At 49.1% G+C, this 12,876-nt stretch overlaps 5 protein-coding genes across 5 annotated transcripts; 3 read left to right on the top strand and 2 right to left on the bottom strand.

Annotated features, from left to right (window-relative positions):
* The first annotated feature begins 16 nt into the window (after positions 1-16).
* On the top strand, positions 17-850 carry P153DRAFT_196240 (uncharacterized protein). The gene has a single exon (XM_033662462.1). The coding sequence runs from the start codon at positions 308-310 to the stop codon at positions 758-760; it is 453 nt and encodes a 150-aa protein (XP_033525866.1). The 5' UTR covers positions 17-307; the 3' UTR covers positions 761-850.
* On the top strand, positions 851-1,715 carry P153DRAFT_196230 (uncharacterized protein). Its single transcript, XM_033662461.1, has one exon. The coding sequence runs from the start codon at positions 941-943 to the stop codon at positions 1,499-1,501; it is 561 nt and encodes a 186-aa protein (XP_033525865.1). The 5' UTR covers positions 851-940; the 3' UTR covers positions 1,502-1,715.
* Positions 1,716-4,799: 3,084 nt separating this feature from the next.
* Positions 4,800-6,723, bottom strand: P153DRAFT_311899 (Glucooligosaccharide oxidase). The gene is made up of 3 exons (XM_033664824.1): positions 6,371-6,723; positions 5,614-6,262; positions 4,800-5,551 (listed from the first exon to the last, which is right to left on the bottom strand). The coding sequence occupies exons 1-3, from the start codon at positions 6,621-6,623 to the stop codon at positions 5,029-5,031; spliced, it is 1,425 nt and encodes a 474-aa protein (XP_033525864.1). The 5' UTR covers positions 6,624-6,723; the 3' UTR covers positions 4,800-5,028.
* A 911-nt stretch (positions 6,724-7,634) lies between these two features.
* On the top strand, positions 7,635-9,274 carry P153DRAFT_365057 (uncharacterized protein). Its single transcript, XM_033667746.1, has one exon. It carries the CDS (start codon positions 7,848-7,850, stop codon positions 8,811-8,813), a length of 966 nt encoding a protein of 321 aa, XP_033525863.1. The 5' UTR covers positions 7,635-7,847; the 3' UTR covers positions 8,814-9,274.
* Positions 9,275-11,551: 2,277 nt separating this feature from the next.
* P153DRAFT_374341 (uncharacterized protein) lies at positions 11,552-12,704 on the bottom strand (the record flags this gene model as incomplete). Its single annotated transcript, XM_033669510.1, has 2 exons — positions 11,552-11,978; positions 12,058-12,704. The coding sequence occupies 2 exons, from the start codon at positions 12,702-12,704 to the stop codon at positions 11,552-11,554; spliced, it is 1,074 nt and encodes a 357-aa protein (XP_033525862.1).
* Positions 12,705-12,876: the final 172 nt, after the last annotated feature.

Below are 12,876 nucleotides of genomic sequence, written 5' to 3'. Positions count from 1 at the left end.
CCAAGGGATGACTCGGCGTGTGCAAGGAGACAGAGCGCGGCAACGACGGGTCCGACAGAGAGAGCCATGACAACCCCGGATCCTGGACCGCAGACGCTAGGAAACTTTATGTTATACTACAATGACGACGGGCACGAGGCTGCGTGCTGAGCATGGTACAAGCCAAGTCTGTCTGCGGCATGCCAATCAGCCGATAGCACAGTGATAGTGGACACGAACGCCAGGTCCATTTGGGGGCTTCTCCTGTAACGGCTCTGCAGGAGCTTGGGACTCGCATCATCTTCAACCGAGCGCATGTCCATGCATCATGGGCACCGACCGGCTCTGCCTCCGCATCGTCGGTTCACGCAGCGACGGGCATGCTCCAGCGGCGGGCATGCTCCAGCCACAAGGCTATGAGGTGACCGACACAAGCCGAGTTATGCCCGTGAGCTCTGCAGATCTCTCTCAAGATTGCCGGTTGGACATGATGGAGTGGTGTGCTTCATCGTCTACGACGACAGGAAGGACGTTGCGTGTTTTGGATCCAGTCGATGCCTCGATAGGTCCGTCCTGTGATTCGATCAATATAACATGGACGTACTGGTCTACCAGTCGCACGGACAGCGGGAGCCACAGGCCTCCCGCGACCTTGACCAAGTTGTATTCACTCCTACTGCCAAACTTTATTGTGCAGGACCCGTCTATTATGGTATCCACTTCCCGGTATCTGGGTGCAACTGGAGCCGTGCTCAAGATCCAACAGGTGCCAGGGATCTAGTAACACAGTGAGGCAGCTATTGGCAGAGAAGACGGTGACAAAGCGTCCCTGAGAATAGCTGTGTCAAAGACACAGAGTTTTCCCACGTTTGCCGACTCATGGGAACTTGTGGCCCTTAATTGTGCATTGACCCTAATGGAGTCTAGGATCTGGTAGAACTAACATCTGGGGGCGACAAGCATGCCGAAAATTGATAATGAAGAACGCAAGTGGATTGTCGCGAACGGACTCAAACGCAATTTACATGGGCTCCCAGCCTTTCTTAATCACATTTCGATCCTACCCACCATAACCGCAGCCACGTCAAGGGGTGTCCCAGCAGACATACATACTGCACGCACGTCTTGTTCAAAATGGGATGTACCGATCTGGATTGCAACCAGCCACCGGCGCGAGCGCACCACCCTCCCCACGACTGGGGAAGCTCATCCGGCCAACCCCGCAAATGTGCATAGCAATATCGACTTGCCGATAAGCCTTTATCTCCAGGGTGGTTGCTACTATGAGTGCTTGATATCGAGTGTTTTGTCCGCACCTCAATGCACGACATTCGGGTTTACCCGTAAGCTTTGGCGCCACGATAAATCGTATACCGAGCGTAAGGACGTCGGGCCACTGAACCAACTGTTGATGTGTTTCATGGCAGCGAGTCGCTACATCGCGACTCGCGGCAAACTATCAATCACAGAAAGAGGAACAATTGTCCGCGTCTGTGTCGGCTGCAGTGTATGCCAAAAATAGGTAGATGGGCGACAAAAAAACGTGTCGCGGAAGAGTTGTGTTCACGCAATCTTTCGAAAATAAGTAGAGTACGCTTGCAAATATTCGGGCTAGCTGGTTTTGTCAAGCGAGGGTGAGATCAACACGAAGCAACTGTGATCTTAGAGAACATGTGGACTCGTGTCAGTACGCCTCGTACAAGTCTGTCTTAGTTGGGCGATCGAAAAGTCCCTCTTTGGCAACACCCAATTGCGTCTTTACGCACGTAAGATCCACGTGCATCCATCCCAACCTCTTCTCCGCACTCAACCCTTGCATCGGTTTGGGCTGAGGTCTCGACTTTCTGGAGTCGAGCCCTTGGCCCCTGCATCTAAACGATAGTCACATTAGGCTATCTCGAGCTGTCAATAGGTACTGAATCCGTCGCGCTCATGACATCGCAGCCTAGATGTATGAAAACATTACAGTAAGTGTCCACCAAGCGTCTATCGTCGAGAGTAGATCCCCAAGCCACGAAATGTCACTGCGGAGCTTGAAACACCAAAGACGGCTGACACACGCGCGCTTGAGCACATCCTGGCCTGTCCACCTAACCAACAAAAGTAGCAAACACAATTTCACCCTATTTAGATTTTGTGAGTTTCTGGCATTGCTGGCCTCCCAGATTCGACACAAGTCACTAGTCTCGATCGATTACTGTTGTTCAATTGAAATTGAACAATTAGGTCGAGAGGTTTCGCATCAATTTGGGTTCTAGTATTGGGCAACTTCTAAAGCAGTTCCCTCGAGTATTACAGTGAGGTCGAGCTTCAAGTAACAGCTGCACTCAGAGCTTTTTCTGGCGCAATGCTAACATTCTACTGCAAACCTGGCCGCATATGACGAGTTTGTTCACATCTAATAATCATTATGGCCCCGTCATTTTACATACAATCTTCGCTCGCAGCGATAGTGGAACCTGTCGATTACGAGGAAACGGGGCTGTATCCCAGTTGCATGCTCATAATGTAGGTTGTCTCGATAAACTTTCCTAGTTATCCTAGCCTACGTGATCCCGGTCCCAGGGATTCATATTAGCCAGGGCACCGCCATCCCTGCTCGGGTAGGAATGCTTACACGGCGGCCCGTCCTTCACTCCCAATTAAAATCCATAAGGATCACAATACCCAAAACCGGAGGCATGTGGCTGTTTGATCAACATCGTCCGATATCACTGTCTGTTCACCGACATTTGGATTTAGCACTTTGCCCGTACTGCCCTGCTAGGATGCCGCCGTTTTGTTCGTTGCGACCCAGTTATGAAAGTGTGAGCTTGGATCAATGCCGTTGCGTACTATTGCTTAGCCCCCATATCGTTCACTACAAGGACGAACATTAGATTTCCACTAGAGATGCATCGTGCCTTTTTTGCAAGGGTGCAGCCTGCGCTGCTTCCATTGCTTGGGCATAGCCAGAACTAAGGGATCGACCGGGGGTGTCGGGGGTTATATTTCCATGACCCATCTCCTTGTTGAGTTTCTTTCCCAGGATGACCCATAGGTCTTGCATACAGCAAAGCTTACATAGTAGATAAGGTTCTCAGCCTTTGCCCCATGACACGTACTGCCTAAATATTAGAGGTCAAGGCGTTGAGGTCGTACCTGATGTATGAAACCTGTCAGATATGCAGGATTCGATTACGATGCCTCAGCGCATGGACAGATTCTGCAGAATGCTTGACTAATCCCAACCGGCAGGAAGCGTGCATTCGAAGGGGCAAGGCGCGTTGCCTCAATGGGTGTCGGTTACACGATGCATACCGTAAAACTCCTGCTCTTTCGCTTACTGCTAGAAGGGGGTCAGAGGCTCAACACGGGTACTAAGCCTAGTACAGGATGATAGTCCCAAGATTTTCCACTTTTCCCCGCAGTCAGAGCGATGTCCAGCCAATTAGTGAGGTTGTGCTAATCTTCAGCCGCTACATCCCCCTGCTAGCAGTAAACGAAAGAGCAGGAGTTTTACGGTACGTGGCAAACTTCACGATTGAGCATTCGTAGAGCCTTATCCCACGCAGGAATGAATTTATCGGATTCGTCATGTGTCAGCATACGTCACTCGTGCGTCGGTGTTTTTCGCTTGGCGCAACGATTGGTTGCCATTCTTTCTTGCACACGCAGCAGAGGAATTCACATGCGGCTGGACAGGCGGACATAAGTGGGGTTTTGAAAGACAGCATGCGGGGGCAGGGAGAAACCACAACCGAAATCAAAGTAACACTGCGCGGCAACAACAAAGGTTTCGGAGAGAAAAGGTGACGCCGTTTGCATTAAGGCGTTGTTCTTGTATACGCATCTCAAGGTACTCGTGTTGATATTGCCATGCAGAGCTGTCCTGGTATCAAGAGCGCCTTTCTGATGAGTGGGTTATCCCTTTGCACACGCGTGGACAGGGACTCTGCGGTCAACAGTAGCTGTTATTTCCGATGGTTTCATAGAATTATAGGACTCATCAGGTGTGAGGTAGAAGCAAGGAGATCCCAGCCCGTAACAAATGCAAACGTGGAGGGAAATAAATGACCTATCCCTGAGCTCAGTAGTGAGAGACTGCAGCGATCGCTTGAATAAGAATGCAGGATTTGTGGGCGTATCGAGAGTAGAAGGCGGTGAAATCATAACGCTCAAGTTCTGATTTCTTATCGTTTGCGATTGAATACTGATTCTGGACAAAGGGACTAGACAACGCGTGTTGTATGAAGAAGAGAAGGTGAGTTCTCGAAGACTGGCACGTATGAGCGGTTTCAAAGGGTTAGAAATCTCGCAATACTTTGTTCAGGCCTGTGATTTGAACTCTCCGACTACATCATGTTATCGTCGTGTCAAAGCTGGATCGCTCTCCCTGATGTATGTTTCTGCAACTTTTGAAATGTTATGTGGAATTCCCTAAAAAGACCGACACATTCTTTCAGCAGGAATTCAACTTTCTTTGAGCTACCTCTCCTCGTTTTGAGTCACTCACACTAGATTGGAGATAGCACTGTAGGTCTTGAGAAGGTAAGCCGTGTTCTGTTACGCCAACACTCCCTTCGGACTTAGGCGTGAGTCGCTGGCTGGCGGATGTCTTAATCAGAGATTATTACACTTTCAATCTCAGACGACTCTGAAAGGACATCAGCAGATCTTATCACAGAGGAAGACGTACCATCAGACCTGCACATATCTTATAACTGTGTTTCCTGGATGAAATTGTTCGCTGGGCATACTAGAATTTATCGGCATATGTCAATCATTATACCATAGTCCGCTTTTGAACTCAATTATGTGATCTGGTTTCGAAACTTATGAGCTTATGCTTCCATTTGCCAATGATAACTACAGAAAAGAAGAACAACCAGTCTGTGCAAGGATAAGATTGGTGATTGGTTGATATTGTGGACAAGTACTCAGGTATAAAGATATAAAGAGTTTGCAAGAGGAAGCCTCAAAGCCTAGTTGTCTAATCTCATTCTGTTCACAAGCCCATAGAGATGAGATCATATTTTTCCTGATGGATAAGGAGCTCTTGTCGTCCACCTACTCCGCAGGCCTGATGCTCTGAGGATTGTGAAATATATCCAATGGGTCTATATCCTTCTTAATCCGACGCAGTTTCTCGACGTTGCCACCCCAATACAGGCTAGCACTATTTTCTCCTAGAGCCGGATCTACGTAGCCTGCGTATGCGCCCTTATCGTTGTTCGGAAGTGCGTCTGCAATAACGTTGTTGACGCCAGCTAGGAAATCCTTTGTCTTGGCATTGACATTGCCAAAGGGATTTACTGCGTACACCTGATGGTAGAAGAGAGCATCCCGATGGCCGTATGCTGTGGCGTCGGGCGCAACATCGTTAGTAGCTCCACCTTCTAGGTCCCAGATGACGAACCAGACAGCTCCGCCTTTGTCCGCTTTGTCGATGTATTGGAAGAGTTTGTCAACACCGTCGTCGGGGATGATGTCGTCTTCAGTGTAGGCGAGTGATTTGGCATAAAAGTTGGATTGAATGCCACCAACAATGTCCAGAGCGACATCCTCAGCCCAATGCCCGACTACGCCAAGCCTGCAGAACCATTAGCAAGAGTTCAAACTTGCGTTTCCAGCCAAGATGAACAAAGTACATACCAGTCTTTGAGTTCGAGGACAGACTCATCGTTGCTCGGTAGTCTGGCAGAGATGTTGAGCCCGTCGAATTCTTGTTGGGATCCAAAAAAGGTGCCAGTGATAATAGCGCCAAATTGCTCAGTAAGGATGAACTGACTGGCAAACTTGCGAGAGAGCGTTGGATCTGAGATCAATTTCTGCCACTGCTTGAATGCATTTGCCTTGGCAGCGGCATCTCCGCCGTGGATGTTGTACGAGTAAAGCACGGCCTTGCCCGGCTCGGCCTGTGTGCGCACCTTGAACTCAGTGATGATACCGAATCCAGCTGCCGCACCTTTGCTGGCGAAGAATACGTCCGAGTTCTGCTTCTCGGAAGCGCGAATGACTGACGAGTTGGCTAATACAATCTCTACCTCTTCGACGTGGTCCAATGCTGAGCCCCACATTCGAGACGATGGACCCAAGCCACCTATAGTCGCATGACCCCCGATACCCACTTGGGGACAGGTGCCGTGAGCCATCGCTCGTTTCCCATTCTCGTGAAGCCGTTTTGACACGTCGTCCAGGAGGGTACCGCCACCAATCGTGGCCTGCCAGGTCGATTGATCCATGGAAAACTGTTGAAAATGTTTCATGTCCACAACAATGGTATTGTCTTGCCCTCCAATACCTATATCTTAGCGTTAGCATGGCGATATGATAAGAGGCCGGAGCACTTGAATAGCTTTGACGAAAACTGGTTTGCTGTGTAAAGTCCACTGTGATCTTCCAAACTCACCGTAATTAGCATACGAATGTCCACCACAGCGCGGCTGCACTTTTAGCCCATTTTCAACTGCACAATTGACGACAGCAGCGACTTGCTCGGTTGAATCAGGGTAAGTAACCGCAGCCGGTGAAACAGGTATATCGAGGTTATACGGCTTGACGTGGGTGATCTGGAACAACGGTGCACCCTTGAAGGCTACGTTGTCACTTCCTACGGCGCCTTCGAGGCACTTTTGTACTGCACTGCTCGATGTGTTGCCCATGGTGGAAACCTGTAGCAAAGATAGAACGAGTGGTAGGGAGGGGTGGTGGATTTTCCTTCATATATACAGACGAGGTAGTATCGCCAAGAGCAAATGATGCTTGCAAGGAAGCTGCGGGTATTATTGGGGACGAGGACGTGAATATACTTTGAAAAGATCGACGATCTGGAAATAGTTCTAATATGAACAACCCCTGGCCATATACTGTGACAGCCTGGAACGTTACAAAGGGATCAATAGGCTTCCGATATCATTCACTATGGACAACAAGAGCTTGTTTTTGAAGAAGACTAGAGACAGCTTCTTACTGGAGGAGAAGAGAAAAGGTAGGCCTGTGAAAACCAGCAAAGTGGCACAACAGGGTTAGGCCTGTGATTGTGATTATGCTCTGAGGAAATGTGAATGGCCAGCGCAACGGCGCGTGGACTGTGAAGGACGTTGGGCCTTGCAACCCTTTCTACTGCGATCCGCTTCCCAAGCACAAACCACACCCCGCTCTTTGCTCTTTGGCCGATTACGTTGTTGTCCATCTGCTGATTTGTACTGCTATTAAAATGATGTCTGACCAGTCTATAGAGTACTTGGAAGGGTTTGATACTTGGTGAAGGGCATATACTTCAGCTAAGCACTACAGTTGTATTGACAAGGCCGTGGGAGGAGACCATTGCTGAGACAGACGTTTTTCTGAAACAACCCCCTGGGGTGGCATGAGATGTCGTCCGGGATCGTAACAAGGTCGTGGTCGCCACTCGTTCCACGACCTGTCAATGGTCGATAGCAGCGCGTCTTGAATCTGCAGAAGGAAATGGACTGGCATAGTAATGCCAAGCCACACAGTTCTTCTGCAGATGCGAAGCAGGGTACCGTAGCCGGTGATGAGTGTGAAGAAGCTTACAGAATGTGAAGCAGACAAAAGTTGAGGGAATGCCGTGTCGCGCTGGAGTAACCCCGCGTTTACAGAGCTACGTGCGCAGCAATCAAAGGACCGTCTAATCCCTAACAGATCGTCTTCCGGAAGGGCGTGCTCGGGCGATCTCAATTTTGGAGAAACTCACGGCGACGTTACGGTGGAGTCACGCCAAGGCCCTAGCAGTCGCTGTTCTTCCCGACGTTTTGGCACCTTTGTTCTACCTATATCGACTCAACAACATTGGCTTAACATTGGAAATCAAACCCAAGGGCTTGTAACAGGTATCGATTTCACCGCTCGAGGACTCGGTCATAATGCCTTCCCCTCCGCCAGCATTTGGATCACAGGGCTACTGGAATCATCGATTTGCCGCAAATTCGACACCATTTGAATGGCTTGAAGCACCCACTGCACTTGACCCGTTCATCACCGACGCTTTGAAATATACGGACGAGCATAGACCTGAGCTGCTACACGTAGGATGTGGAACATCGCTATTGTCTTTTCACCTCAGGGTACATGTAGATGACCCACAGCAAATACATAATCTAGACTACTCGGAGGTCGCTATCGACGTTGGAAAGAAGCGCGAATCAGAGATATGCGGTATAGATGAGGAGCATAAACATCAAGATACCACCAATATTGCTACAACCAAAGCAGACATTATGGCGATCAGCTCAATTAACAAGAGCACTAAGGAACATGATCGGCCACGCACATCTTTAGCCGTAAACACCCATCAACAGTTCAGGCATATGCGCTGGGACGCTGTGGATCTCCTCAGTCATAGATCATTACTCGGCGCCTGTAATTCTAGTACATACTCGGTAATAGTCGACAAATCCACCTCCGACTCTATCGCCTGTGCAGACGACGTCGATGTCCCGCTTCCATATCCCATCGGCATCCGCCCAGAGGTGCCCATAAAGTTGGACCTCGAACGATCTGGACCCCTACACCCTCTATACATCATGGCCGTCCACCTTGCCCTCGTCATCAGACCCAGGGGTCGATGGATATCTCTTTCCTACTCGCAGGGCCGCTATCCCTTTGTCAACGTGTTCGAGAAGGTCTCTCAAGACGTGATCGATAATGGCTTTCCGGACCCTGGGCTCTTATGGAAGGTAGTGGGCAAGCACGAGATTGACGTGCCAGAACAGCAACTGCCAAACGCGAACAACGGCGACTCAATCACGCATAGACCCAAGACCATGCACTGGGTGTATGTGCTGGAACGGACGGACGTGCCGCTCTTCGTTCGTGGGAGTCATATTTAGGTTTGGAGTCAAGGTCACGCAATGAAGTTGAGTTTCTCAAGTCTCTAACTTATTTCAAGTCTTACCACCTCTGATAGCAGCTACAATATTAGCATTATCGTCCCTATCAAACATATTGATATTCAACTACCACTGTCATATAGCATTACGACTTGCTATATATATCAGCACTTCGCAAAAAGAAACACCTGTGATTGAAGTAGTCCTGGCTCTTTCGACAGGGGGCATAGAAATATCGTCATATGGAGTCGTCGGACTATCATCAACGTGCACATCCACTACACATACGACAGCATGCTAGTCTGCCGGTACGTTGTTTAAACAGAGCAGAGCAAACGTGAAGCCTTGTTTTTACGTCCTATGGCCGTATGTGGAACAACTAGCACGTGTTGTAGACTACATGTCTACCAAGTATTGGAGATCTGAGGAATAACACGTCTTCAAGACTCCAACCTGATGCTCACCTATTAGCCCGCCAGTAGCATGCTGCGAACGGCTAGTCCCGTCGCTAAGCGCAGTGTAGTGCCTGGAGGAACTTCCGTATTCGATGTCCGGACTTTCCTCGCATGCATTCTGAGGACTGATTCGTAAACCCTGTATCTTGAGCAGTCGTTGCGATACGCACTTTTTGCTTCCTCAAGCGTCGCCTCACGCATACACATCCAGGACGGATTAGGCGTCTGCCCTCTTTGCGAAGCGTTTCTTCACTACACATCGCGCACTCCTCATCGTTATCTAGTGATAGTCTCATCGTGACAGCATGCTGATAACTTGCATACACAGTACGTGCCTGCACTCGCAGGCAGTCTGTGACCCGATTCGAGAGCGGCAGCAGTAGTCGCCGAGCTGTCCTGGGTTCTCGTATAAGATGTTTCCTCATGCGTGCCCCGCTGGTTAACCTGGACGACTTGCAGATCTCTAGCACAAATATACTTTCACACAGTTTCGAAGCGAGAAGTGTTGTAATGGACACAGATTCGATCCGGGAATCCTGATCGGGCTAGTAGAATGACTACATCGGGACCGAAGATCATCAGAAATCCCGATCGGAGCATCAGGTAGCCGACTCCATAGAACATCACCGAGCTGACCCACAACGCGCTCATGAGCAAATCCCACGATTCAAGCCTGTGTAGGTACTTACAGTGACCCTCCGAGTAAGCACCGCAGTTCAGAGGCAATCTTAGGTTGGAAAATTATCTTGATTTTCAACATGCAATGGTCAAATTTGGAAAAATTGCTACGGCGGCTGGGTGTTGGTAAAAGGATCAATTATTTCTGTAAAATAGACAAGACTGTACGTCTATTAGTCTCCATTAAATGAAGCAAAACGTCATTTGTAGAGCTCGGGACTGCAAGTACCAGTTTTTAAATGAAATTTTTAAGTCTTGACTGCATTACTCTCAGAGCTTTATTCCAGTGAATAAACTATGACCATGTAAGCCCCATGAAAGCGTTTGGGATCAAATCGACCCAAGATCATGATACCAATCACAACATCTTTATTTTCTCACGCAACGAAGAAAATCTCCAACCCTTGGACGAAGAAGATGTTTCTTCTATAGCAGTGGTTAACATAACCACTGTAGTTTCTGCCAATTTAATTGAAGCACACACCCGATTACAAGGCGATTAGCTTTACGGGCAACGGACGTGGCTTGCTAGCACGACCTTGATTAACTAGCTCGACATGACAGAGACAGCTCACTGTACAGGCCACCCATCCTTTCGTGTTTTGAATCTAAACCTCTCTTGTCTCCTCTTTGCACGTTGGTTTGCACATATACTCACCGTATGTAGCGGTAAATCAAAGCCCCCCTGCAATCTCTCGCAGTGCACCCATAGCTTCTTCCGACACTGGCTGTAAATTTGCACCTTCCTAGATTTTCTGAGCACCTTTGACTGAAAATGCAGCTGACTGGTCACCTGGCACAGCAACGAAATCTAGGACAGTCTTACAACTATTGGTGGCTGGCGTTGGTTTTACCATGTCTTCACGCGGATTTGGACAAAAGATGGTTGATAAAGTGACTAACATTCCGCTATTTTGAATGTTTTATATCACAAGTCATCAACGCCAAACTCCCTTCTCCCTTCTCCCTTCTCCCTTTGACGTAGTATCAAGCCTCGATACGTTCACCGGTCTCATCGATAGATTTGTGGCGCTTGCATCTTCACCTTTCTCTCTCGATGCGGGCCTCTTGTTGTTGGAGGAGTAGATGTCAACACGGGCAAACTTGGCATCCTCGACAGCCTGATACGCCGCCAGTTCAGCTTTCTCATCCTCGTCTTACGGCAACGGAATTGTGCGAGGTATGCCATGAGATCTCCGACAATGTGCTAACATACCAGCGTTACTCACAAATGTTTTAGCACAATTATCGACTATACAGGCTAATGTCGCTTTAGGCCATTCTTCGTGTCGGACCATTCTGTGCCTGATCAAATTGCGCTCCCGGTATTCGCCGATGTAAATATTGTTACAAAACTCGCACGGCGATGTGCTTCGATCCAGGGTCCATTTTATGTTCCTCAAAGAACCTTGGTCATCGGCGTCAGTGTCCGCCCATTTTCTCTTTTTCGAGGACACATCCGTAGCGGTCTCGATCTCCTCGATGAAACCAACGTGTTTCTCAGGAGTGTTCCGCTTCTTGATGGATGGACCAAACCAGACATTGCAAGCGTGACTACAATTGTATAATATCAGTGATTACCCGCAGACCCCTGCCTGGACAATCTTACCAAACAGACCCGCCAGTATCTTGACACTGAGAGATTTCCGAGGATCTACAATGGGGCATTGGACATTTCGTAATTTTGAGGCAGACCGTGTCTCTGTTTGACGGTATGGCGACGATAATAGCCATAGTGATCGCCGTGCCCGGCACAAGGCGAGAAGTAGCTGTAACTACTTCAGACTTCCTCCTCGTCCGGCAGAGCTCATAGTTCCCGGCCCTAACCTCTCTGGCGCCCGATCCAGACTTAAATCGCTGCTGGATGATCGTCACCAGCATCTCGAAGTCGTACTCTGACGGGACAGGAAACTTGTAGCCCAGGGCGTCTTCGACCACAAGCGGTGCCTGGAAATGCGTCCAACGAGTGTCTACTGGCATTGCCGAATCGCGAATTTGGACTACGACGGTATAGATTTGTTGTGTTGTCACACTGGCGTAAGCATCAGCGGGTTAAGGATAAGACATTAATTTGCTTGAAAATGTCAAGTACACCCAACGATCTGACGTACCATATTGTGGAGACAATCTGCTCCAAGTGATCCAGGGAGGACTTGATATCGCCACGCACCAGGTCATAAACACTGCCGAGCATCGAATATACCTTGTGCAAGACCAGAGCTTGTGCGGGTACGCTCTGTTGTAGGCCTATCACCATGGTCTGTGTAGTATTCACCTGTTCGTAGATACGCAGCGCGTCTGCCTCTGATTTCTTGCTGGTGACGTGGATGCGTTCCAGGCCATACTGCGCTAGCAGCATGTTGATTGTACCGATGTGCACATTGAGATAAGTCTGCAGGCGTTTGATGTCGTCTTTCTGCCCAAATGTCCATCGGATCTTATCTGCAGTGCTTCTCACAGCACCAGAACAGCTCCGGCTGTCCAACGAATTCTCATATCTCTTGATCTTGGCCAGGAATTCCTCCAGTGGATGGCGACAACTCAAGGCTGCATATTTGATAGAATCCACGCGCGTTGAATCGGGGTCGTTGCTGTTGAGTCGGTCGAGGTGGCGTAAGGCTGCGTCGAGAGCCTGGAATTCCCTGATGAGCTCTTGGTACTCTGATCTGGCTCCGCCTACAGCCTGGAGGCAGCTGATTGCCTCGCTGATCAGCTTTCCCACCGCGATGAAATCCCCGACAGAGAAACCGAAAGACATGGTGGGCGGAACATGATGAGGAGGGATGAGCGCGAAAGCATGTAGTCGTCAATTTGCACAGCCTCTCTGCCACGTCAAGCACCTAGATCAGCCTGGTGGTTGCAGCAAGGCTGAAACATTGGTCACTTGATGTCACTTGCCTTGGCATGTACATATGGCTGCGTTCCAATCA

Source organism: Dothidotthia symphoricarpi (genome assembly GCF_010015815.1).
Source record: "Dothidotthia symphoricarpi CBS 119687 unplaced genomic scaffold P153scaffold_6, whole genome shotgun sequence".
NCBI classification, from domain to species: domain Eukaryota; kingdom Fungi; phylum Ascomycota; class Dothideomycetes; order Pleosporales; family Dothidotthiaceae; genus Dothidotthia; species Dothidotthia symphoricarpi.
The sequence above is the reverse complement of the archived record's forward strand: the minus strand, read 5'-3'. Positions and strand labels throughout refer to the sequence as shown.

What these genes read in the sequence shown, in the direction of transcription:
- P153DRAFT_196240 (XM_033662462.1), top strand. Translation starts at nt 308, where the DNA reads ATGGGCACCGACCGGCTCTGCCTCCGCATCGTCGGTTCACGCAGCGAC.
- P153DRAFT_196230 (XM_033662461.1), top strand. Translation starts at nt 941, where the DNA reads ATGCCGAAAATTGATAATGAAGAACGCAAGTGGATTGTCGCGAACGGA.
- P153DRAFT_311899 (XM_033664824.1), bottom strand. Translation starts at nt 6,623, where the DNA reads ATGGGCAACACATCGAGCAGTGCAGTACAAAAGTGCCTCGAAGGCGCC. An exon ending in ACATTCGTATGCTAATTACG is followed by an intron (nt 6,263 to 6,370) that starts GTGAGTTTGGAA and finishes GCTAAGATATAG; the next exon opens with GTATTGGAGGGCAAGACAAT. An exon ending in GTCCTCGAACTCAAAGACTG is followed by an intron (nt 5,552 to 5,613) that starts GTATGTACTTTG and finishes ATGGTTCTGCAG; the next exon opens with GCTTGGCGTAGTCGGGCATT.
- P153DRAFT_365057 (XM_033667746.1), top strand. Translation starts at nt 7,848, where the DNA reads ATGCCTTCCCCTCCGCCAGCATTTGGATCACAGGGCTACTGGAATCAT.